The 27966-nt window shown below is 38.2% G+C and overlaps 1 protein-coding gene and 1 long non-coding RNA gene across 12 annotated transcripts in view; one reads left to right on the top strand and one right to left on the bottom strand.

Moving 5' to 3' along the window:
- EPHA6 (EPH receptor A6) overlaps nt 1-27966 on the top strand; it is a 1025466-nt gene that overhangs the window by 968129 nt on the left and 29371 nt on the right. For all 11 annotated transcript variants that reach the window (XM_061435761.1, XM_061435945.1, XM_061435852.1 and 8 more), the window contains one exon: nt 12229-12378. In XM_061435761.1, coding sequence (XP_061291745.1) covers nt 12229-12378 — 150 coding nt within the window. The remainder of the gene's footprint in view (nt 1-12228; nt 12379-27966) is intronic.
- LOC133259560 (uncharacterized) lies at nt 1614-27487 on the bottom strand. The gene is made up of 2 exons (XR_009740453.1): nt 27255-27487; nt 1614-11420 (listed from the first exon to the last, which is right to left on the bottom strand). It is a non-coding gene; the product is annotated as an uncharacterized LOC133259560 (long non-coding RNA).

A 27966-nucleotide genomic window follows, 5' to 3' on the forward strand; every position in this document is an offset into this window, starting at 1 on the left:
TCCCCTCAAATAAATAGTATCCAACTGTGGATGGAGATGGATACTGTAAGTATTAATCACTGTTTTTTATTATTATCATTCTCACAAGACAACTTGATAAGAAAGCAAAGTATTCACTCTTTAATAGTATACATCAGTTTTAGGCTATTCATATAAAAATGTTTTAACATGCTCAAGTTTTACATGCATATTATCACTTTATATATTATGTTAGTGTTTAATATATTAAATTTCTCAATATTAATGACCCCAAATAATTAATCCTTTATTCCCCTTTATGATTTATATGGTATGTTTAAAAAAAAAAAAAAACTATTGCTTCTGTGCTAATTTCCATAGGTCTTTGCCATAAAAATTATAGATGAAAACTTTAAGGAAATTTCATTAAAGTATACTGGGGAAAAAATTAGACAGGTAGGTAGGTAGGTAGTCTTTTGAAGAACTGGATTAAAATGAAAAGAGAGAGAGAAGTGACATCATGAAGAGTGTTACTGTCCAGAGAAGAGTCAGCATAGGATTTTTTTTAAATATTTATTTATTTATTTTGACTCTCCCAGTTCTTACTTGCAGCAGGAAGGATCTTCTGTCTTTGTTGTGGCACGCGGGACCTTCTTAGTTGTGGCATGTAAGATCTAGTTCCCTGACCAGGGATGGAACCCAGGCACCCTGCACTGGAAGCAGGGTGGATTGGGGGTGCTCGGCAGAGTCCATGGTCTGTCTAAAGGCATTTAGATTCACTTAAAAAAAAAAAAAAAACACATATCCATGGAAAACCTAATTGCAGGCCTTTTCAGTCCAAGGTCAAACAGTTGGTGAGTTCTAGATTCTTAAAACCCATGAGCCTGAGACCTCAGGGATACCCACACAGAAACAAGAACTGTTAAGAAGTCATTGTTTAATATCATAGCACACATTTATGTAATCTAGGAAAATGCTATCGATGAACCTATTTGCATGGTGGGAATAGAGACACAGACATAGAGAACAGACTTTGGACACAGCAGGGGAAGGAGAGGTTGGAACAAATTGAGAGAATAGTGGTTAAACATACACATTACCATATGTAAAACAGATAGCTTATGGGAAGTTGCTAGATAACACAGGGAGCTCAGTGCGGTACTCGGTGACCTAGTGGGGCAGGATGAGGTAGGGTGGAGGAGAGGTTCAACACGGAGCGGACATATGTATATTTATAGCTGATTCATATTGTTGTCAGAGAAGGCAATGGCAACCTGCTGGGGTCCAGCCCCGGTGGATCCAGGGAATTCGAAGCCGGCACGGCGTCGGCGAACTGGATACAATAGCTTTAATTAAATATTAATTAGAGACATAAAAAGTAATAGAATAAGGATAGCTCAGTAGGAAAATTCAGTGGAGAAAAGAGGCTGAATAACTTGGTTTATGTGGAAAGCCAATAAAATTCCAGACAAGGAATTTGCGTCACCCACGTAGGCCACAGGTGTCCTCCCATTCTCCCGAAGGAGAGGAAACACTAAGGCCTCCCTGGTCAGATCTTAGAAGCCCAGGCATAATTAGTAGGCTTGATGAGCCTCCACGCCCCAGATGGAAATTCAGCCAGAAGGTGAGAGAAAGAACGACATGGGGAGACCAAGTTTCAGTGAACAAGGCCTGCACTTTATTTTCCAAAGTAGTTTTTATACCTTAAGTTGTGCATAGAGTATAATGGGGAAAGGGGTAGAGTCATCAATAAGCCAGGATTTCTTCCTGCAAACCTATCATATGCAAAAGTTTAGGTGATTTACATCATCTTCTGGCCAAGAAGCCTGTTAACATTTTATGACCCTTTCTTCAGAAAACTTATTTTTCTCTAAAGGTGATTATTCTAAAGTCAGGCGCCACCCTCCGAAAACATTAGATAAAGTTGCATTCCTATAGGGCAAAGGTATGGTGGGCTATAACAAGAAAAGTATTAACTCAAGCGTCCAAGGTTACAAACATTAAAGCTACTGCTTACATTCCTATACACCAATTATATTCATCAATACACTGCCAGGGACACAGTAGGTAAGGGATATGGAAACTTAGCAGCAAACATTGGCCCAACAGGTGAAAAACCCTTCACCAATACAATTTCTAACCAATCTTTTAACTGCTCAAAGGAATCTGTATTTAGACAGTTTAGAACATCTTATGCCTCTCACGGTTGGGAGGCTGTGAACAATCACATGTGGCCGGAAGAACCTGTTCAGGCAGGCCAGAGGACTTCCAAAGGAGTTTGTAGGTTGAAACACTCTTGTCACACCCAGGAACTTTATCAACTGGAGCTGTAAGTTAACTCTTTTTCAGAGAGAGGTGGTGGGGGACAGCCCCCCATAAAGTCAGAGGTGTAGGTGAGAGCACAAAGCAGTAAAGTAGGCAGACTCTGGTTTGGGGGGTAGGTGCTCAAGAATTTCCAGGGAGACTCCTGAGGCTCGATCCCACCTTTGCATATGCCGAGACTCCTTCCTCATGACCTTTGCCACAGGCGGAGTTCCTCATGCTGGCTCCCAGCAGCAACCCACTCCAGTACTCTTGCCTGGAAAATCCCATGGGTGGAGGAGCCTGGTGGGCTGCAGTCCATGGGGTCGCTAGGAGTCGGACACGACTGAGCGACTTCATTTTCACTTTTCACTTTCATGCATTGGAGAAGGAAATGGCAACCCACTCCAGTGTTCTTGCCTGAAGAATTCCAGGAACGGTGGAGCCTGGTGGGCTGTCGTCTATGAGGTCGCACAGAGTCAGACACGACTGAAGCGACTTAGCAGCAGCAGCCACATATTGTTGTATGGGAGAAGCCAACACAAAATTGTAATGCAATAATCAACCAATTAAAAATAAGTTAAATTTTTTTTAATCTTTGTTTTATATAAAAATATAAAAATGGTTTATTTCATCTATTTGTGACCTAAAACACTACTCATTACCATATATTTCTACAGTAATTATTATCCTATAAAAATTGGTTATTATTAATCAATGACTTACATTTTTAAAATACTATGCCAAAAAGAGTCTTTTGCTTATAGCTAAAGTATCTCAGTCTGACATCTGTGAATCCCATGATACTTATGCAAAGTCTTGTGTGGCTGTATCTACATGCACATTTTTAGGGAAAAGGTTTATAACTCATCCAGTGGGCCACTCATCCTACAGGGAGAAGACAGACACCAAAAAAAAGGAAAGAAATCCACAATCATTATCAGGTAGGTCTATCTGTAGGCAGAAATGCCTATAGGCCAGAGGACTTCCAAAGGAAGCATGAATGCCAACATTCAGTCATAGATAATGTTCTTCGATGACAGAATTCTACCTATGAAAGAATGAGATGATAAGACATGTCTTCAGTCTTGGAAGGGCACTAGTGGGGCAACAGCAGGAACATAGACATAGGACCAAACCCACTGGACCAAGATGCACAGATTTCCTCAAAGTGGACAGGACAAGGTCTAAATTATAAGAACTGAGTCAGAGCCTGTCCATCAATAGAATTTGTGCCTCTGGTTTGAGAAGATCACCCTGGGTACTGTAGTGGGTGAGCTCAGTGACCTCAGATGAGTAAACTGGGATGCTAATCTACACTGGAAGCCAAACAGATCCAAAATAAGACAATTTTAAATACATAAATTAAGGAGACAGATAACATTTGCTGAGTGCCTATCATGTGTTGACAGCTAAGAGATGCTCATGTGTACTGTCACATTTAATTCCCTTAATAAATGATACCTAGAAGCCAAAACTGGAGAGGTTTTCTCCTTTACAAAAGAATTCACAACATTGCAGTCCTCAGTATTTTTTCAAGGAAGGACAGATACTAAACCCATGTCTTAGAAGAGCATAAAACTTCACAAAGTACCAAAGTTGCCCAAGATCAATAAATTTCAATGGAGGAAAGAACATACCCCTCTGAGAGGGAGTGGGGATGTCATTTTAAAAGACTTGCACCAGATAATATTTGTGCACCATAATATTTTAATTTGTTGATTTGGGGATACAAACAACAAAGAGATGCTCAGAGATGGGTTTATGTCTCAAAATCAATAATTTTCTAGAGAAAGAATATCCCCTTAGTGAAAGTTGTTTATATAAATACTCTGTTGTGACATCCCTCTGTGATTTGCTACAACTTCCCAGGACAACATAACAGATTAAGGCAGAAGGCCCAAAATGCTGATTTCCCACCAGGGCTCTCCAAACCAGACCATTCTGCCACAGATAATCCCACTGACAAGAAATTGTAAAGTGATCTTTCAGGAAACACATTAATGCCTTCGTCAGTAAATTTTCTTATAATGAGTTTTCTAAATAACTAATGGTTACTCATTAACAGATTAACAGTGTTTTAACTTATTAAGATCGGAGAAGGCAATGGCACCCCACTCCAGTACTCTTGCCTGGGAAATCCCATGGGCAGAGGAGCCTGGTAGGCTGCAGTCCATGGGGTCGTGAAGAGTCAGACATGACTGAGCAACTTCACTTTCACTTTTCACTTTCATGCATTGGAGAAGGAAATGGCAACCCACTCCAGTGTTCTTGCCTGGAGAATCCCAGGGACAGGGGAGCCTGGTGGGCCGCCATCTTATGGGGTCGCACAGAGTCGGACACAACTGAAGCGACTTAGCAGCAGCAGCAGCAACCTCTTAAGATAAATAACTAATGGTTACTCATTTTCAGTATTTTAACCTATAAAGATTTAAAAATAAAGAGAAAAAAGGCAATGTATCTAGCCTATGCTTTCCTAAAATGCATTCATCATGCTTTTACTTTCTTAAAAAGTAGTTATTTTAACTCTTCCTTACTACTCGAGATGATCCCTGTAACCATTGACCTGAGAAATATAATGAGTGTCCTTATCTTCTTTGCTATCTGTCATCAGGCTCTCTGTTCACACAGTTTATGTATCAACTCATATGGCCCATCTCCTTACAATTTATTCTGAGCTGAGACACTGTAGGCAAATATTAAAATCATCATATTTTACTGTTTTGTGATCATTAAATCGAGTCCTCTCATTTTGTATATCAAAAATAAAAGACTAGGAGTTAAGATTTGCCCATGGTCACACAATGGGTTATGGTAGAGCTGAATCTCACTTAGAATCTGCAGCTCATATGGAAAAACATTAGTCAAAATTGTGATTAAAAATTCCTTAAACTAATCTTTTAAGCATGGTATCTATGTTTTCTGTACTATAATTTTTATACTCCTTGGAGTTTGGGTACTACAGAGACAGACTGAGGAAATAAGAAAAGGAAAGTCTGCAGGCAAATTGGTGTCTATTCAAGCCATTTGCTTTTAAGATAACCATCAAATCCAGTGAATGAGAAATGAGAGATTTTTATTGTGTTCTTTCTCAATGGAATTTTTCCATTTGGTTTTAGTATTAAGCCTCTATAACATTATGTTACTATATTTCAATTGATTGTTCTCTCTGCTGAAGATTAGAGGATTAGGTTTTAAAACTCAGATGTGAGTTAAATACAACTATAATATCAGTGCAACTCCATGAGGGGTATAGAGTGTACAGATACACAGGGCTCCGGGTGCCACCTTTAGCACTTTTTCCTGCTACAGTCTCTCTACCTAATTACAAATCAAGCTCTGGATATGACTTGAAAAACAGAAAAAAAAAGGTTTGCCAACAAACTTTTCAGTAGTGATATCCAGTTTGTTTACTTCCTGTTTCTCCTTTGTTCTCTAGTGATTAAGTTTGCTGCAAAAGGGAGGTATTAGTAAATTAGAAGGCTTTTGAGCCTTTTCAGTCATTTTGATTAGCATCTTTGGTAACTTCTTTTTTTCTCATAAACATATGGCAAAGCAACATGCACTGTTCCAATAATTATGATTTCAAGTCTAAGGTAGTATTTGTTTATTCTTGAAACCTGAAACAAACATCTGGTGCTTAATGCTTTGAGAAAAAAAGCACCTTAGTGCATTATCTCTGTCTATGATTCAAGACCATGAGCAAAAATATTATAAGTAGATGAGATTAAGCCACAGGAGTTTGTTGGGCCATTCAGTTTTTGGTTTTTTTTTTCATTCAGTTTTTTTTTTTTTTTAAGTTTTTAAGAACTAAACTTCATTTCCTCTAAAGTAGGAAAGGCAGTAGAGATGGTGCAATAATCTTAAGGACCTCTTCCTTTCTGCTTCATCTTGTACTTTATAGAAAGAGTATATCTACTGTAGGTCCTCTCATTAGAAAAAGAAAGATTTGAATGTTTTCTTATCACCATCCCATATATGCTCAGAATTATTGACAAACAGACAGTGCAGTTTGTGTATACGCTCAGGTTCATGTTACCATGCATTTTTTTGTTAACGAGAATGGTATCTCCTACATTAAAAATTCTTTACCAATTTTTTTTAATACATCTTATTTTAAGGTTTATGCTAGCTCACCCTTTCTACTGCAGTATGACACCTGGAATAAAACTTGAAATGAAGATGTACTGTCCTCTGCATTGTTGCTCATCTTAGGGGGAAAATTGGTTATTTTAAATATTTTAGTATATTAGTATAATTTTTCAGTGTATTTGTCTGTTAAGGCTACCATAGCAAATACCACAGACTGGGCAGCTCAAATAATAGAAATTAATTTTTCATAGTTGTGTTGGTTGGACATCCAAATTCAAGGTATTGGCAGTTTTGGCTTCTCCTGAGACCTCTCTCCTTGGCTTGCAGGGGGTCAGCTTCTTGCTGTGTCCTCACATGGCCTATCTCCTGTGCCTGCACACCACTGCCGTATCTTCCTCTTGTAATAAGGACACCAGTCATGTTGGATTAGGGCCCACCTTCCTGATCTCATTTACATTTATTACCTCTTCAGAGGCCCTAGTTCCAGATTACAGTCACATTGAGGGTTAGTGTTTCCACATATGAATTCTGGAGGAACACAATTCAGTCCGTAAATGTGTAGAAATGCTTATTAATCAAATATTCTGTAATATCTTCCCCTTGAGGAAAAAAATAAAATCTTAGGAAGGAAAGTGCTAAAATTATCATTTATATGTGTTATCAAGTTATAGGAAGTATAAATTTATATGTGACTCCTTTATATGAGATGTCATTTATAAGTGAAAGCACATAAAATAACCCTTAACTCCATTTTTCAGCCTGTCTCAATAGAACTCACAAAGATTTAGTGAAGAAACAACCCAGCAGACTAGCAAGTCACACTTCCACATACCATTTGCCAGGAGAGACCAAGAAATAACCAGAATCAGAAATTCTAGGTGAGGCTGCTGCTCATGCCTCTGTTCTGAGGTCAGATCTACAGATTGTTAACTTATTCTCTGGGAAGTGTGGATTCTATATTTGAAAGCAACCTGAGCCTGACTTAAGTGGCTTCAAAAAGCACAGCCACAAGCCTGAGGAGCTTCAGCCACAGCACAATAAAACAAAGGCTGTTGCAGTGTTAGTACATGAATACAAGTTGAGTAAGCTTGTCCTTCCTAAGGTGTAGACCACCTAGTTTTTTCAGAACACCGTGTTCTGTCAGATCATTTACAATGTTCCCATTTCTTAATTTTTTAAATTCCCTTTGGTTAAGGGTTGCCACATGTAGTGAATAAACGGTGGCTCAGAAGGCAAAGAATATGTCTGCAATGCAGGAAACCTGGGTTCCACCCCTGGGTAAGAAAGATCTCTTGGAGAAAGGAATGGCTACCCACTCCAGTATTCTTGTTTGGAGAATCTCCATGAATAGAGGAAGGCTGGCAGGCTACAGTCCATGGGGTCACAAAGAGTTAGACACAACTGAGCAACTAACACTAACAAAAATATAAGATGCCCAGTTAAATTTGAATTGCAGGTAAACAGTGAATATGTGCATGCATGCTCAGTCACTTCAGTCATGTCCAGCTCTTTGTGATCCTATGGACTGTAGCCCGCCAGGCTCCTCTGTCCATGGAATTCTCCAGGCAAGAATACTGGAGTAGGTTACCATGTCCTCTTCCAGCTTCCTAGGAAGCCAGCCCAGGGATCAAACCAGCATCTCCTGTGGTTCCTGTATTGCAGGCGGATTCTTTACTGCTGAGCCACCAGGGAAACCCAGACAATGGATATATTTTTAGTATAAATATGTCTCATCTGATATTTGGGACATACTTGTACCAAAAAAAAAATTCCTTCATGGGACACACTAATATTAAACAAAAGTATTTGTTATCTGAAATTCAAGTTTAACTGTGGGTCCTCTATTTTATCTGGCAACTCTACTTAACAAGAATGAATCCTCCTCTTGCATCTCCCTTCCTGGACTCACCACCCTCTTAAACTTCTATCACCAACTTTGTATATTTAATTTCCTGCTCTTAATTTGGCACTGCCCCCAAGGGTGAAAACCCCATTTCAGGCTCCCTTGCATTATACTAATGTGATATATGGTTATAGATTGTTGTTGTTTCATTGTTGTCCAATTCATCTGAGACCCTATGGGCTACAGTCCATGGGGTCATAAAGAGTCGGACACAACTGAGCAACTAAGCACAGCACAGCACAACTGAGCAACTAAGCACAGCACAGCATGGACTGTACCAGGCTCTGTCCATGAGATTCTCCAGGCAAGAATACTGGAGCAGGTTGCCATTTCCATCTCCATGGGATCTTCTTGACCCAGGGATGAAACTCAGGTCTCCTACATTGGCACTCAGAGTTAAAACATTAAAGTTGGCTTGATCCACCTTTTCCCCCATGCTGAAATATTTACATCTTTATATCAATGCCCCATAATACTACTTTGATCACATTAGCTAATATTGTGTGCTTAATAACATGGGAGAAGGCAATGGCACCCCACTCCAGTACTCTTGCCTAGAAAATCCCATGGACGGAGGAGCCGAGTGGGCTGCAGTCCATGGGGTCACAAAGAGTCGGACACGACTGAGCGACTTCACTTTCACTTTTCACTTTCATGCATTGGAGAAGGAAATGGCAACCCACTCCAGTGTTCTTGCCTGAAGAATCCCAGGGATGGGGAGCCTGGTGGGCTGCCGTCCATGGGGTTGCACAGAGTCGGACACGACTGAAGCAACTTAGCAGCAGCAATAACATGGGAAAGAATCTCTAAGCCTCTAAATTTCTAAACCCTGGGCTCAGTCAACTCACCTGTAAAATAAAGGGACCGAATCAAGGTATTTTCCCCCAAGGCGCCTTTAAACAGTTCCTTGCCACAGGTCTTTAAAATGCGGATTCTGTTAATGTTCTCATTTGCCTTGTGAAACCTAATTATTACTATTTTGGGTGAACCTCTCTTCCCTTCAAGTAAGTAGTGTTTCAGTCAGTTCAGTTAAGTCACTCAGTCATGTCCAACTCTTGGCAATGCCATGGACTGCAGTACACCAGGCCTCCTTGTCCATCACCAACTCCCAGCGCTTACTCAAACTCATGTACATGGAGTCGGTGATGCCATCCAACCATCTCATCCTCTGTTGTCCCCTTTTCCTCCCGCCTTCAATCTTTCCCAGCATCAGGGTCTTTTCCAATGAGTCAGTTCTTCACATCAGGTGGCCAAAGTACTGGAGCTTCATATCTTGAGCATTAGTTCTTCCAAGGACTATTCAGGACTGATTTCTTCAGAATGGACTGGTTGGATCTCCTTGCAGTCCAAGGGACTCTCAAGAGTCTTCTCCAACACCACAGTTCAAAAGCATCAATTCTTCAGTGCTCAGCTTTCTTTTTGGTCCAACTCTCACATCCATACATAACTACTGGAAAAATCATAGCCTTGACTAGACAGACCTTTGTTGGCAAAGTAATTCTCTGCTTTTTAATGTGCTCTCTAGATTGGTCATAGGTTTTCTTCCAAGCAGCAAGCATATTTTAATTTCATGGCTGCAGTCACCATCTACAGTGATTTTGGAGCCCCCCAAAATAAAGTCTGTCACTGTTTCCATTGTTTCCCCATCTATTTGCCATGAAGTGATGGGACTGGATGCCATGATCTTAGTTTTCTGAATGTTGGGTTTTAAGCCAACTTTTTCACTCTCATCTTTCACTTTCATCAAGAGGCTTTTTAGTTCTTCTTCACTTTCTGCCATAAGGGTGGTGTCATCTGCATATCTGAGGTTATTGATATTTCTTCTGGCAATCGATTCTAGCTTATGCTTCATCCAGCCCAGCATTTCACATGATGTGCTCTGCATATAAGTTGAATAAGCAGGGTGACAATATACAGCCTTGACGTAATCCTTTCCCTATCTGGAACCAGTCTGTTGTTCCATGTACAGATCTAACTGTTGCTTCTTGACCTGCATATAGATTTCTCAGGAGGTAGATAAGGTAGTCTGGTATTCCCATCTCTTTCAGAATTTTCCACAGTTTGTTGTGATCCACACAGTCAAAAGCTTTGACATAGTCAATAAAGCAGAAATAGATGTTTTTCTGGAACTCTCTTGCTATTTCGATGATCCAACAGATGTTGACAGTTTGATCTCTGGTTCTTCTGCCTTTTCTAAATCCAGCTTAAACAACTGGAAGTTCATGGTTCACATGTTGTTGAAGCCTGGCTTGGAGAATTTTAAGCATTACTTTGCTAGCATGTGAGATGAGTGCAATTGTGCGGTAGTTTGAACATTCTTTGGCATCGCCTTTCTTTGGGATTTTAATGAAAACTGACCTTTTCCAGTCCTGTGGCTGCTGCTGAGTTTTCCAAATTTGCTGACATACTGAGGCAGTACTTTTACAGCATCATCTTCCAGGATTTGAAATAACTCAACTGGAATTCCATCACCTCCACTAGCTTTGTTCCTTGTGGTGCTTTCTAAGGCCCACCTGACTTTGCATTCCAGTATGTCTGGCTGTAGGTGAGTGATCACACCATCATGATTATCTGGGTCCTTAAGATCTTTTTTATGTAGTTCTTCTGTGTATTGTTGGCACCTCTTAATATCTTCTGCTTCTGTTAGGTTCATACCATTTCTGTCCTTTATTGTGCCCATCTTTGCATGAAATGTTCCCTTGGCATCTCTAATTTTCTTGAAAAGATCCCTAGTCTTTCCCATTCTATTTTTTTCCTCTGTTTCTTTGCACTGATCACGGAGGAAGGCTTTCTTATCTCTCCTTGCTAAGTAGTGTTTAGATTACTTAAATAAGTAGTGTTGCGATTACTCCATTAAGGTCTTCCTCTTTAAAGTTGCTCGCCCTAAATTTCTCAAGAGCCAGAGAATCCACCTTTTATTTCCCTCCAGCCCACTCACCCTAATACCAGACTTTGAGCACACCAGGTGACCAGATGATGTGATCATGAAAGTGCTGATAATGATGAAACAATTCTGTCAGGGCGGGTTTTCTGACTATCATTCCTTTCTTGGGAATTGAAGTCCTCTCCACCGGGTCGGAGACCGCCGTCTGGGAGCCGCTCCTTGTTCTCTTCCGCCATCTAGTGGCACCAGGCTTGCTCTCCTCGCTCAACTTGCTGTTCAGAGCTGCAAAGATTTCAAAGATTGTAAATCAAACGGATGAATTGTTTTATTCTTGTCATTACAGTAAAAAGGGCTTATAGCGTGTTTTGAGAGATAAAAATGTAATGTATTGATAAAAAAAATAAGTATAACACAATAGAAGACTTTACTACCTGCACAGTATAGATTAAATTCATGTAATTTAATCTCTTTAATATGTTCCAATGTTAACTTAAAGACAAAGTACAAAATATAAACTAAGCTAAGGAGTTCTAAGGAAAGATTATCTTTCTCACGGGCTTCTGTATAATGTTCATGGATTTTTAAATTTCAAATAAAAGTGATCGAAGCAGGTTAAAAAAATGAAAGGAAAAGGAAATAAAGTTCTGATAGACATTAAATTGTTTAGAGAGAGAAATCTCAGCTCTTTATTTAACCATTTGACTTCAATTAAGTTAGAACTTATTATCATTATTATTTATACATGCAATACAATGTTTAATGAATGTTGAATTCAGTTTTAATGTTCTTTAATGTAGAACTTTTTTCAGATGGCATGATAGTGAATTTAATTGTGTGATTCAGAAAAGTGAAAATAAATTTCTCTAATGAATGAAATAAAATATTTCTGAAGTGTGACTTATATCCCAATTAAACCTTTTATTTCTGACATTTTAACATTATTCTGGTTTTAGTTTTCTTTTTACTTAAAATGCCAATGCTATCATGCAGTGTTTAGGTTTTTCTAATAAAAATGTATTTAATTGCAGTGCCACTTCAACCTTTAATACACTTGTGACCCAGCTGTAAAAATCTCCAATTTGTTTTCCAGGGTGGGAAAATTCCCATAAGGTGGACAGCCCCAGAAGCTATCGCCTACAGAAAATTCTCCTCAGCAAGTGATGCATGGAGCTATGGCATTGTCATGTGGGAGGTCATGTCCTATGGAGAGAGACCTTATTGGGAAATGTCTAACCAAGATGTAAGTGCCATCCGTAGTTAACCGCCACTTTGTGAGTACAGACACATTATCAATGATGAAGAAATACCATTTATCCTCACTCAGATTAGCCCTTATCTTCCTGAGAGTTGTCCAGGGTTTGTGGCTGAAGTTGACTAGCCTTTCACTCTGAGCTGTGTTTGGTGTGGTAAGGGCCGGCTGATGGGCTTTGTCATGTAAGTACCTATCCATGTCTTACATCTAATACTGAACACACATGTGGTTCTAAGGAAGCCTGACTGTGCTATGCAACAGCCTTGCCCTACAAGTATCAAAAAACAAAGAATAATGTTTACCTTTCATTTCTTCCTTAGGGCAATTTAATGTAGCACTGTGAAGAGCAAATTAATTTAGGAGAAAATTTAGCAGAAAAATATTAAATGCTTTCAGGCAATGTGTTGTCAATACATCATCTAATACTATGGTTCTTTGGAGATACATGACCCTTTTTGCAATCTATTTTACCTGTAAAAGTTACCTTGCTGCTGCTACTGCTGCTAAGTCGCGTCAGTCATGTCCAACTCTGTGCGACCCCATAGATGGCAGCCCACCAGGCTCCCCATCCCTGGGATTCTTCAGGCAAGAACACTGGAGTGGGTTGCCATTTCCTTCTCCAATGCATGAAAGTGAAAAGTGAAAGTGAAGTCGCTCGGTCGTGTCCGACTCCTAGCGACCCCATGGACTGCAGCCCACCAGGCTCCTCCATCCGTGGGATTTTCCAGGCAAGAGTACTGGAGTGGGGTGCCATTGCTTTCTCCAAAAGTTGCCTTGGTGGCTAATAATATTATAGAAGAGGGTAGTTCGCACACATTTGACCTCTATGGACTGTTGGACGTGGTAGAGACAGTAGTCAAAATATGCTAGAATCCTGACAATGCAAGTGAATGTGCTGTCAGATCTGCAGATACATTTTCATACCCCATTACCTCAGCCCAGAATCCAGACGCTGTCCACTCACCTGCCTTCTTCGAAGTATTTAACAGTTTCTGAGACAGTGGTAATGGGAAGTCAACTCTGATGGGATTCTGAATGTTCTCAGATGGAAACAAAGACTGTGTGGGTATGGATTCTTTAGAAAATCCATAGACGTAGTCAACTCTTGTCACATCTCTTCTGTTTTTTCCATTCAACTGCTTGAGCCTCACCTCCACACCTCATACTCATTATCCCATCCCAACCTCAAGTGGTCCAAATATCTTAAAGGTTTGTTCAGTGACAGAGAAAGGTTAATCTTTTTAAATGCTGGACACCAATAAGACTGGGTTTTGTTTAGCTCACCATGACTTTTATTTCTCCCTGACTTGAAGTGTTAATTCCAAAGCCGAGTGCCTGCTCTTGTGCCTACTGACTCTGGAGAATGCCAGGTCCAGAACCTACATGTAGCAGGTTCAAGATCATCAAACGCTGTGCAGCCATGCTCCTTAAAGCCCTTCATAAAAACACAAAGCCAGGTGGCTTAGTCCTGCAGAGCATTTTCCCTTAAGTACAGAGTGTGGCATGACCAGCAAACTTTGATACACTTCCAATATTTAAACTTTTTTAGATCCAGGCCATTTACTGTCCCTAAAGGAATTTTATTTGAAGGACCTTGTTGCTCTTTCCTGCCTCTGGGCCTTGTTTGGAGCAACTTGTGTCCATCTCTGCTTCTTAAAATTGAATCTCAAGAGCAGAAATTCATCCCTTCACTCCCAGGAAGAACTCATCTTTTTTTAACCAGCTATCCAAGATAACAGACACCCTGGATTTAGTCACCATAGTTCCTACTCTACTCTTAACCCAAGATAAGGCTTGCCTGCTTGTCCTACTATGACATGACTGCTGCTGCTGCTGCTGCTGCTAAGTCACTTCATTTGTGTCCGACTCTGTAAAACCCCATAGATGGCAGCCCACCAGGCTCCGCCATCCCTGGGATTCTCCAGGCAAGAACACTGGAGTGGGTTGCCATTTCCTTCTCCAATGCATGAAAGTGAAAAGTGAAAGTGAAGTACAGGCCATTCAAGCAAATCTCTAAAATAAAAAGTCCTCCTCCAGATGAATGAAAATCCTCACTGCACAGAAGAGCCCTCAGTTCAAGTACCTTCCTTAACTGGTGTTCCATATAGTCCTTATCTTAATCAGTTCTCTGTCAGACCTAAAATAAAAAATTACCTATCTCAGAGGACTCCAAACTTTACTAATAATATACCCTTGCCGGTAAAAATTTCTTGAGCCTTCACAACTGACATATGTGTATTTATCTGCACATTATATACAAGTCCTACTGTACTAATACATTCATTTTTTTGTTTAAAAAGTAATTTGTTGAGTATCTTCTCAGGAAGTAGAGATACAAGGGAAAACAAACTGGATGGAACTTTTATGAAACTGAGGTTTAGGGAGGTGACATGATTTCCCTAGAATCACATAGTAAGTGCTTTGACAGTGATACTAAAAAAAACAATTCTAATAACCTTCTAGAAGTCATGGGCAAGGAGGAGGAAAGAGGAAATAACTGCCTCTTTCATGGTGGTTTAGTTTATGTCCGTAGGCCAGTGATTTCTTGCCCTCATTGAGTTTATATTCTAGCAAGAGGGAAACAGACTTTACACAAAGTAAATCAGTAAAATATGTAATATGTAACATGATCATTAGTGTGTGGGGAAAGAAAAGTGAGAAAGGATAAGAAATGTTAGGAATTTTATTTTAAATATATAAATACATTGCCAAATACAGTTGTAAAAGTCATTCCATTTTGATCATAAAAGTCAGAGTCATTCTTATTAGACATGCATAAATAGTCTTTCTTACAGTAAGATGGGGCTTCCCAGGTTGCACAGTGGTAAAAATTATGCCTGCCAATATGAGGGATGCAAGAGACTTGAGTTCAATCCCTGGGTCAGAAAGATTCTCTGGAAAAGGAAATGACAACCCACTCCATTATTCTTGCCTAGAAAATTCCATGGACAGAGCAGCCTGGTAGGCTTCAGACCATGATGTCCCAAAAAGTTGAATGCGACTGAGCTTATGCATGTGTGCGTGCACACGTGCACACACACACACACACACACACACACTCTTGTATAAGACAGATAAACATAAAGAGAAGTTCTATTATTTTTTTATGTCTCCTGGATTATCATTTTACCACATGGGGTACTTTGTACCACCAGTTTGGTAACCACAGCCACCATTAGGTAGACTATAATTCAGCCATGAAAAGTGCCTCAGTTTCATGACCAACAAATATAATAAAAGGATGAGGTTAAATGATATTTAATATCCTTTTAACAGTAACATTCTATGTCTTTATAATCTCTGAAGAAATAATTATCATATTTGTCTCAGCAAAGAAATAGTTCACATCATTCTTTTCTTCAGTTTAGGAATTTCTGTGAGGGTACAAGAATCCGATAGAACCTCCACAGAACAGAGCGTGTACAAGTGTAGATCCAGATGACAAGACAAATTTTCTAGGAGAGCAACTTCTGAGAGAAAAGGCCCAAAGGCGTAATTTCCATCACAGACCCCCTTGTAAACGGTCCTTAGTTGCTGCCTAGAGCAGTCCAAAATCTGGTGTCAGCTCCTCCCTTCCTGGATCATGTCCAACAGTTTACCCAGTCATTCTGGCCATGTGTGTTGATGATCTGTGTCCAGGATGAGCATTTAGAGAGCCATTCTGTCTGTTAAACCTCATATGGCCATAAAGACCATTTCTGGAATCAGAAGAAGTTGCTGCAGCCAGGAATAGACTCCTGACATTAAGCCCATCTTCATTCATTCTGTGTTGTCAGTGTCCACAGTGCAAGGCTGAAGGCTCCCTCCACCCAGTGCTTTGTTGTTTTTCAAGGACTAGATAAGAGCTAAGCTAGTTCTTTTCATGGCCTTTGAGTGGCTACCAAAGAATATGTAAGCAAGAATTGGAAACAAGGAGGAGAACAGAAATTTCTGAGGGGAGGGAAAAATGCCAAACCCTTGAGGTCCTCAGATCAATATAAGAGAGGAAAGTACTAAGAGCTAAAATCTTTTATGTATTTTGTGAATATATTTCCTGCTGCAGTGAAGAGAGTTGAAATTCTGTTTAGCTTAACATATTGGAAGTCAGTGTATCTGTGACAGATCCTGTAACCAGAATTTCTGTTTGAAAGCAGAAATAGCTTAATCAAAACTTTCTGAGCTGCTCTCTCCAAATACTGGTTATTTCCTATTTGTCCTGAATTTCTCATGTTTGGTCAAAGTTCAGTCTTGTATTTGACTTTCTGTAACCACGGTGTGTTTTAAATAAGAAAAGTCATTTTTAGACAATAAAAGTTCAACTATTTTCTGTTTGAATATTTTATATTTTTATTACATTTTGTGGAGTTTAATTTAAGGGCTTAGCTAAATATGGAATGTTAACATGGTTTAGGATTTTAAATGAGTTTAGGAAATTTCAGGTAGTTTTTATGAGGTAGTCCCTTCATTCTGCAGACTGTGGCATATTTTATTGCAATGAACAATTCTGAGTTTGCATAGTCTATTTTAGTGAATAATATAATGAGTTTCCCAAAGGTCAGTAGTAATGTACATTAAGGAATATACATAAGGAAATGAGAAAAAGCAGTGCAGAAGACTAATCCATGTATGGCCTACCAAGCATAACAGTAGATGCCATCTGCTTAGCCATTCAGCAGTTACTGACTAAACTCATGCCAGTCACTGGGCATGTGGGTAGTTCTGGAGAACTTGAAAATCCAGCCCTCACTCTCAAGAAGCCCTCTGTGTAGGTGAGAAGATGAAGTTCTGGCATTTCTAAGTCATGCTCCTGCCCCCAAGTAGAATGTATACTCCTCAAGGATAGACTCAGGCCTTCTTTTTTTTTTTTTTTTAATATAAACAACATTGTGTGAATGCAACATAGTTATTTTTTAACATATGCCCAAAAAAGTATGCATGCCCTATTATTTAAGGTATTTTTGATTATATAAGCTTTCCCAGTGGTTCCACAGGTAAAGAATCTGCCTGCAAAGCAGGAGACATAGGAGACATCGGTTTGATTCCTCAGTCAGGAAGATTCCCCTGGAGAAGAAAATGGCAACCCACCGCAGTATTCTTGCCTGAAAAGTCCCTTGGACAGAGAAACTCGAGGGCTGCAGTCCAAAGGGTCACAAAGAGTTGGACACTACTGAGCAACTAAGCACAAGCAATTATAAAAAGCACCTGATACATAGAAGGTATTTAATTAATTGGTGGTAATAATCATAGCTTGCAATTTCTGAATTTACTGTGAGTCAATTATTTTAGATTATTGACTCATTTAATCTTCAAAATAATTCTCTAAGGTTGAAACTATTTTTATTCCCATTTATAGATAAAAGGCTTTCTAGAAAATTTAAGCAACTTACCCAAGGTTGTATGTTAAGTCACTTCAGTTGTGCCTGACTCTTTGAGACCCTGTGGATTGTAGCCCACCAGTCTCCTCTGTCCATGAGATTCTCCAGGCAAAAATACCAGAGTAGGTTGCCGTGCCCTCCTCCAGGGGATTTTCCTGACCCAGGGATCGAACCTACTTCTCTTACGTCTCTTGCATTGGCAGGTGGGTTTTTCACCACTAGTGCCACCAGAGAAGCCCCAACCCCTGATAGAACTGAAGTTGGAGACCCCTGTTTTCCCCAAAGTGTGTGCTTTTACCCCTGAGCTATACTGTAGAAGTCTTAATTTTCAAAGGAGTCTCTATACCACACAAGCTCTATGAAATGAGATCAAAGCATCTTTAATTATGTATGCCTCTGTGTCACAGTAGAAGTGTTTCTATTATTTCCTATCAGCAAGAATGTGGATTGACTCACTGTTGTTTGAAAGTATAAATCTTTTCAGCAGTACTTTTTGTCTTGATGTTAAAAATTTATAAAATGTACTGTATTATATTTCTTAAAAATGTTTAAGGCAGTAGCTTAAAATAAAATTCTAATGGTCCACATATTTAGCCTATTACCAGAAACATGCCACAGGCACATTGAAGGCACAAATTTCCTCGCTATTTTCTAAGATTTTTAACTTTTTTTTTAATGTATCACAGTATAATGTTTTATGTTATTTTCATCCGAGTTCAAGATAACTGTTGTTTACTACATAATAGGAGTACATTGTAATGCTAGGAGCTATACTGGCTCCAAAGATGACACCAGGGGTATAGCAGTTCTTCCAACACTTATATTATGGAATGTGCTTAACTGAAGAAAATGCAAGCAAAACATGAACAGCAGGCAACATTAAGTAACCAAATCCCCACAGAGCTAATATGTCGGGGAAAAACTTGCACCACGTAAATGAGGGGCGACTTTGCTCAAACAAATGATCTGAATGCAAGACTAGAGACTTGGGTTTTGTCTGTTTTGTTTCTCCCTAGCATGTTTTTTTTTTTTTTAAGAAAGAAAAAATTCGCCTGGAAGCAGTTTGAAGCCCAAATGCCTCCTGGGTATGGTATCATTTAGGCATATGCTACTAAGCCTGTTCAATTTCCCAAAAAGAGAACCGCTATCAGAGAACATCTCGTTTGAGGTTTACTAGGAAACATAATGCTGCCTCAGTGTTTTTGTATTTTTTCTTCTCCTTACTTTTCAAAAGGTTTTATATAATAGTGAGTTTTGCTTTAGATTGCTTCCTGAAGCTTACCTGAAGAAAAACAATACAATTCAACTTTAGGATTTTTAATAGATGATGTGGTTGGAAATAACCTTTGACCTTATCTGAATTGGTTCCTCTTTTCAAAAGTTGAGAAGGAAGAAAATTACCTTTTACCATATTTCTTGTTTGTCTTCATAATTCTAAAACCTTTCTCAATTATAGGTCAGTATTTTAGCCAAGAATGGTGGATATATAGAATCCACTTACCTTCAAATGCAGTATGATTTTATGATTCAGAGAGTCCAATCATTTTCAATTTTTGTTTCTGATTAGATTTTCGAAACTCTGCTTTATTATGTAATGGTCCTTGTGTAATGATCTGTATAAGATACAGTAAATTGCTAAAGGCCCATTCCCATTATTTCAACCTTCCATATTACAGAGGGAATTTTTGTACTTATTTGAATATGTTTCTACCAAAGCAATTTTCAAAATGACCTTTTTCTCATTTTTTTAAATAACTCCTCATATTGGTACATAGGCAGGAGCAACATTTTAATTAAATATACACTAATTACACTAGCATAATGCGTGTCTGACACAGAAAGAAGAGTAACAGGGGATATTGTGAGATTCAATCTGTCACCATTGCAAATAATTCAAATAATAAAGTTCCAAGTAGAGGAAACCAATAACCAGTATGCTACTACCACAGTGTAATTTTCAAGGGAATTCTTTTTTTTTTTTTTTGCTGAAAGTATATACATACCAGAAACATTTTCATAAAAAAATTAACTATACCTTCCATTTCTGTTTGAAAGAAATTTACAATCTTTTGCTCTTATGATTTTTTATAATTCTTTGTTCTCTTTTAAAGCATATTTATAAAGAGGGCATCTTAAAATACTCTTTTACTGTATACTCATAAACTATGTTTCCAAAGATTTTAGGTATTTTTGCATGCGTGTGTGTTTGGTCATGTCCAGATCTTTGCGAATCCATGAACTGTAGCCCTCCAGGCTCCTCTGTCCATGGGATTTCCCAGGCAAGAATACTGGAGTGGGCTGCCATTTCCCTGTTCAGGTTGGGTATTTTTTATGGGCCCTTAAAGTTGCCTGTTATCTTTCTAAAATTGAAATGGTGCACCAGTGAAGAAATGTTTGTTTTGAGTTGTTTTTTTTTTTTTTTTTTTCCCCAGAGAGGACTTGGAAATATGGGCCTGAGTTTTAAGAATGTTGTCTTCTCATTTCAAAAATGTTGATTTGGAATATGTCTTTACATTGTTTTTATATTTCAAAAAATATACTTTGTTGGTGGGAACCTTCCTAGTAAAGAATATCTTGGCCTGCCAAATCTTCCTAATCTTAGTTTACAATGATATACTTTGGCCCATCTGGATTTTTGTCTCCCTACACTTGGAGCTCTGTGGGAAACAGTCCTTTCAAGGTATGCCAAGTCTAGATTTGGCAGTCAAAGAACTTTGAAATCAAGAGATGTTACCAGAGATCCTGTAGATTAAGCCTTCAGTTTCACTGAACCTAGAAATACAGCTTTTTGAGCTGAAAGGCACTGTCACAAGCACTGAATCCAGGCTCTTTTTTTTTTTTTTTTCTCTCTCTCTCTTAATGAGGAGACAGAGAATTGCCCAAGCACAGAGCTTGTTAGTGACATTTCAGACTCCAGGGCAGTTCATGTGACTCCTTCACTAATGCTCATTCCACTACTTACACACTGAAGCGTAGTTGCATAGAAAGTTTTAATTATCTCAGTCTCAAGAAGTATGACTTTCAACTGTTAGGGCGGAAGATTTTCCAAACCATAAAACATATCATCAGCAACCTTTTAATCTATAAGAGGGCTACACTTTCTATAGTCCCCCATTTTGTCCACTCATTCAGCAATCTGACCGGTGTCTTACTGAGGATGAACATTCTCCATTTTTATAGGTCCTTGACATTCTATTGAGACTTCCGTAAAATAAGATTGGAGAACTGTCTGAAGTATAGGGTTTTAAAAAATTGTTTATCTTAAAGTTAGAAAGGAAATGTTATGTTTCCATGCCCTAGTGATTTACAAATTATAAATTAGCCTCAGAAGAAGTGTTTTCTGTCTGTATCTTATTCTTTCACCACTCTTATGTGCTTAGTCTCTCAATTGTGTCCAACTCTTTTCGACCCTGTGGACTGTAGCCCACCAGGCTCCTCTGTCCATGGGATTCTCCAGGCAAGAATACTGGAGTGGGTTGTCATTTCCTCCTCCAAGGGATCTTCCCAACCCAGGGATCGAACCCACATCTCCTGTGTCTCCTGCATTGCAGGCAGATTCTTTACCTGATAAGCCATCAAGCGGCATGTTCACCACTCTATCCCCCTTTGGTTTTTTCAGTGTACACTGATTTTCATTTGAGTTTTGATTGCTTTCCACTGAATTATAATTTCTGTATGTTGAAAAATATTGACTAAGAGAGTAGGGGTAAGATTTTAAATGTGATTTACTTATAACCACTTCTTTCCCTTCTTTTTTCTTTCCTTCTTTTCCCTGTGCAGTCACAACCTTTAAATTGCATATCAGAAAACTACATTGCCAGGGCTTTCAGTTTTACTGTTTTATAAATCTGAATGTCTTCATATCTATAAGTAATCATCTCACAAAAAGTAAGGATATACTGGGACTCTGCTTCACCATCCACATTCAACTTGAAATTACAAATTTTCCACAAAGTCATGATGAATATTTAGAGAGAAGACAAAAATAGAATCATTTCACATTCCATTTACTATTGTACATTTAAGCCCTTGCTAAAATTTTGAGACAGTTTGTTTTAAAAGGAAGTATGAATAACTAAATTCACTGTGCTTCTCTTTGAGAGATATTGAGCAGTGTTATAACATAAAAATGTGATTACCTGCACAGCCCAAACATTTCTTGTTCAATGGCATTGTTCAGGGATATCTCAGTGTCTTCCTATTGACTGTCTGCTCCTTGTTTGCCTCGTTTAATAAAAGGTTCACATTGTCTTCTTTGATTCAGAAACCTTCAGCGCAATTGGAAAACTCATCAGATTCAACAAGAGCAGAACAGTCTGCTACGTGCCCCAACTGAGCCTAGTGTTGATTCTAGGATGCTAAAAATTGTAGTGTCAATGATGAGGAACCAGTATGATCTATTTAGAATAACCCACCAGGTTTTAGATAATAACTTCTGACAAAATCTAATTCCTTCTACCTCTGCACAGAAGTTATCACTGCAGTCATTTTCATATTTTTTCACTTCACTTTAATTTTCTTCTTACACTTTAAAATAAGGGTATAACCTTGCATAATTCTTCTCCAAAGGATGACAGCCTACAACTATCATAAAACCATACTACTAACAAAATTCTCTCTAGTAATTATCACCCCTTCATATCCTAAAACAAATCTCATTTAGTCTTTTAGACAAAGCACTCCATATGCTGCTGGCTGCCTGTCAGTTCTTAAGTAGGGAACCAGAAATGCCTATAAAACAAAACTTCCCACAAAAGACATGTTTATGAGGATAAAGGTTAATAGACAGCTGCCATAGATCACACATATGACAAGTGAAGTTCACTCTTTGGTTTGACAAGGCATTGTTTTAGATGCCGGGAACTCATGGAAAAAAGAAATAGTTCCTGCTCTTGAATTCGGCTTGCCCAGCTCAGAGAGTGCAAGTATTTTGTGGCCAAAGCAGAGGAGAAGCAGGACCATGCCAGAGGTGAGGATTGAAAACCTGGGTCATAGTGAGCCGCTGCAGAATTCCAGATATGGAAGGAGTGTGATCACAGTTTCACATCAGCAGGATTGCTTCAGGTGCACTGCAGGAATTATTGAGGGAATTAGAGGGGAGACAGAAAGACTAGTTAAGTGTCTGTTGCAGTGATCAAAATGAAAAATAAATCATTTGAAAAGAGGATTTGAAAATGGGCTGTATTTAAAGTATATGAACTTTAAATCAACATCTAAGTTAGTTTTGAGCACCAGGAAAGACAGAAGCCTAGAGGACCCACTGATCTCTAACTTAAATCACTGAAAAAAGAATGCTACCCTTTTCAGAGGACAGAAATGCCAAACTTAGGAACAAGGTTAGTTTTGAACAACAGCAAAAGAAAAAAAAAAAATCATGTCACCTGCATGACAACTTTATGAAGTGGGATATCCCAGAGACAGTAGATGTAGAAATCTTGAGAGAAAGCCGAACCGGAGCTACAAGAATGAAAGTCATCAGCAGTGGGTGAGAGTGAAAGCATGGAGTGTGTAAATGTCTACGAGAAGCTCAAGAGTTAATTCTAGGGGATGAGTCTGGAATGTAGCACAAGACTCAGGACAGGTTTTTTTCTACCACTGTCGTGATTCAGAGGCTACCAAGGTGATAATATTGGTCCAGTCTTCAGGAAATTACTAGCTATGTGAATCTGACACAATCTGTTCATCAGTTAGAGCTTCAGATTTCTTACCTGCAAAATATGTATAACCACACTCACATAGAAGGTAAGCTATGTTAAAATACCTAGCCCAGAAATTGACATATAATAAGCTCTCAAAGTTTCATATTTTAACTTGAATCAGAAACCAGAAAGCTCATAGAAAATTTAACTCATGATCATTCCAGCCCCAAAATGGCTCCTCCTCCTTTGTTTCCTTGACCAAGCCAAAACCCTAGAAGTCAATCTTCTCTTCTCCCTCTACTTCCCTGTCTAATATCACCTGAGTCCTACATTCCTGTCAAGTCAATCTACTGCTTGTACCCTATGGCCTCTGCTTCAACTAAGGCTATCTTGACTTCTTGCCTGGATCACTGCAAGCCTCCTTCCTGGCCTTCCCTGTCCTCCCACTCTTATAGTGCAGCCAGAGTGAGCTTCCAAAAGGCGAATCTAATGCCATCTACTTGCCAAAACCCTTCTCCCCTTTGCATAAAGTCTGTATTTATAGCATGAAAAATCATTCATGATCTCAAGAAACGTAGTTTTTACTTAACTTTCCAGCCTCAAATCTCACCATTCTTCTCTTTGAGGAATCTGGTCTAGTTACAGAAATCTACTTCAATTCCCTAATTAGATCACATCTCTTCTCTTAGACCCATCTAATCTCATGGACCCTGCTACCTTCTACATTCAGTTCACCTCCTCTGAGAAGTCTCCCAAAGGCTCAGATAGGTACTCTTCTGACAAATTTCCATGATTCCCTGTTCTACATGGCATGTTCCATATTCATTAGATTATATATTTGATCACCTTCATTAGATTATATGTTTCCTAAAGACAGAGATGTTTCTTACTCATGCTATCCCTTATACATGGTATGTTTAATAGTACATTTTAAGTGATGAATATTTATCTCTTTGGATAAATAAAAAATCCATTAGAAATATGTTGTATCTTTTAACCATTTTTGAATCCTATTGCTCAAGTTTCTTCTCTAGCTCCTTGGTCACCTTCATTAGATTATATATTTCCTAAAGACAGAGATGTTTCTTACTCAATATGCTATCCTTTATACATGGTATGTTAATAGTACATTTTAAATGATGAATATTTATCTCTTTGGATAAATAAAAAATCCATTAGAAATATGTTTTATCTTTTAACCATTTTTTGAATCATATTGCTCAAGTTTCTTCTCTAGCGCCTTGGTCACCTTCATTAGAGTATATATTTCCTAAAGACAGAGATGTTTCTTACTCAATATGCTATCCCTTATACATGGTATGTTAATAGTACATTTTAAATGATGAATATTTATCTCTTTGGATAAATAAAAAATCCATTAGAAATATGTTGTATCTTTAAACCATTTTTTGAATCATATTGCTCAAGTTTCTTCTCTAGCTCCCTTCTAATGCAAAACTTTTAGGTGTGTAGTGTTTGCCAGTTGAACTTCTCTATGTTTCTTTCCTTGTTTGTAAAGTGGGGATAAAAATAGTACCTACCACATAATATTACTGTGAGGATTAAAAGAGTTGACACATGTAAATCATTTAGAAATAGCACCTGGAAGTAGTCAAGAGCTCTCAATAATTGTTAGTAATTGTTATTGTCACTGTTGTTGTTATTAGCATTTCCTCTAAGGTGGGACCTTCATGACTGACATCTGTCATGAACCAGGGCTCAGGACAAATTTCACAAAGTCACAAGTTAAAGAACAGGGAAAACTTTAAACCTAGAGGTCAGCAAGGAGAAATGTCATGAGTCCCCAAGTCTCCCAGTATCCCCACGGAAAGGCATGGTGGGACTAGACACTTGCTTAACACATTGTAGATAAAGGTTCCAGGTGAAGGACCCCACTTTCTTGTCACTGTCTCTTCCTACAGGATACTCATGAGAACAACTTTGTCAAAAGAGAATAGACAGCTTGCTTGGCACCAAGCAATCTGGATTTGGGTGTCAACTGTTTATAGGAGTTGTCTGGAAAAGTCAGCTCTCCAGCAGCTAAGGATGTTTGGGTCATGGGAAACAGTAAACCTTATGGACAGGAGGAAAAAGCCACCAGTCTTTACAGGAATCTGACTTTGGGTCCAATGCCTTCATCTTAGAGAAGAACATGACCCTGTCTCACTCATTGTCCAGCCAAACCAGAGAGAAATCAGGAGATCATTTTGAACAATAATGCTTGATGTCCCAATTTTTTATGAATATTTCTTTCTGAGGCACTTCAAATGCTGACTTGCTTCTGCTTTGACTCCCTCTTGGGTAGTTGAAACTCCAGATTTTCTAAGAGTCTGCTCCTATATCAAGACAAACCCCAAAATTTCCTCAAATAGCTTTTGTTTTGGTCAATAACATTAATTAATGCATCAGGTACCATAAATAGGGATAAATATACAAAATATAGACATGAAATTCCTGCTTTCAAGTATATTTCACCTGAGAAGAAGCAGGTGAAAAATTATAATACAGTGTAATAGATGCAATAATAGAAATGTGTACAGGACTCAGAAGCAGTCAGAAACTACTCTGTTCAGCCAGAGATTACATTTTGCAAACTATGAAGTAAATATGTTTTTGATTTATCCTTATTACAAAACTTAGGATTGGATTTGAAGTCCAGTTAGCAGATATACAACAAAAGATAAAATGGTAATCATCACTCCTAAAATTGATATAAAACAATAGGTATAAAACAGGAGAGGAAGACATTTTCATGAGAATTGAAAAGCATTCCTGCGGACTAGCCAGAGGACACGTTTGGAAGCTATAAGGAACTAAGTTCAGATTTCAGCTCTGCTGCCTATGCTGTGTGAATTTAGGCAAGTTTCCTAACTTATCTGAGTCTAAATTTCCTCATTTAAGAATAAGGATAATAATAACTACCATATTGAGTTATTTTAAGCAGTAAATGAAAAAAACATGCAAAGCATTTAGCACATGATACTTAATAAAGGCAGCTAATTTTTTTCTCAGACTATAACTTCACTTGTCATCTATTCTATGCACTTATAATTAGGTAACTCTGAAATTATATAGAGAGGTCTCTTGGGGTGGGATTTTAAAGTCTTTCTATAATGGAATTCTATCCTGTTTTTCTTAGTTACTTTTTAAAGCTATCCACAGTAGTTTTGATGCACTATAAGCATTTTTATACATATCCTGTTTTACTAAAATGTGTTGCAAAATGTGTTAAAATTCAGGCCTAGTCAGTAGCAAAAATAGAAAACAGATAAGAAAAAGCATCATATTTAATAATAGATATACAACGAACAGGAAAAAAAGCTAATATTCTGATACGTTAAAGTGTTCTGGTCACAGACACTGATGGGATTATGAAAAATTACCTATTACTAAAAAGCTAAGCTTAACAATTAAGAGGAGGTTCCTGCAGCCTATTATTGCTTCTTTTTACAGACTACTTCTAGCATAAATTATTGATATCTTAGAGTCATGTCAAATGGTGTCACATAAAAAAGAAAATGAGTTTTTTTTTAATTATAGAAAGTGAAAATGCATAGAGGGTGCTACAATAAAGAGAGCATTGATAACAATATTTACATTTGCATTTTTGTATTTTTGTTGTTGGCATGGGGAAGAGATGCGATTGCTTCTCTGTAAATATCAGGCTGTCCCTCAATTTTCCCATGTCAAAAATACAGAAGATAAACCATTACTTTTGTCTTTCCCCCAGAGATAATGTAAGAATAGTTACATGAATACTTTTGAACTCTTCATTTAAAAATAAACTACATAAATTCCAGGTCAATTTTACTGCATGATTAGGAAATTCCAGTGGATTATATATTAAAAAGATAAATAGTAAATATCTTACCTTATCTTGATGTGATTTCTTAAGTACGAAAAAAATAAAATAAAATTACTGTCATCTTGTTGTTACTCTTAACTTTGGCTTCTTAAGAGATTCCTTTCCCTAGAGCTGCATTGTCCTATATAGTAACCACTTGCCCCTGTGGCTGTTTAAAATGTGAGGTCAATTAATTAAAATTAAGTGGAAGTAAAATTCAGCTCCTCAGTCTTACTAGCCACATTTCAAAGTGCTCAACAGCCACATGACCACTTGCTATCACACTGAAGAGAGGGAGTATTTCTGTCATCATGGAAAGTTCTGTTAGACAGTGCTAGCCCAGAGGATACTCAGGCTAAATGTCCTGTTGCTCTGTGGTCTTAAACTGAACACTGATAGCATTTTGAAGATTAAATTACCTTAGAAATTCTGGAAGGACTTCATAATCATGTCAGTGTGAGACTAGGGGAAAGCCAGAAGTAAGTGAAGAGGAATTAAATGGCAAATAAAGAAGAAAGAAGGAAGGATGGCTGCAAAAAGAATATGCACTGACATTATTATAAAAGAATAAAAAGTGATTCAGGAATTTAGGAAGTACAATTTTACTTATAACATTTGTCACATACGGTTTTTACTAAATGCATCCATATTAGGCTGACTTTCTGATGTCCTAATTGGGTTTTGAGACATTCCAGCTAAATCACACAAAAACTATTTCTGGACATTGTGATGAAATTTA

Source organism: Bos javanicus, chromosome 1, assembly GCF_032452875.1.
Source record: "Bos javanicus breed banteng chromosome 1, ARS-OSU_banteng_1.0, whole genome shotgun sequence".
In the NCBI taxonomy this organism is placed as follows: Eukaryota; Metazoa; Chordata; class Mammalia; order Artiodactyla; family Bovidae; genus Bos; species Bos javanicus.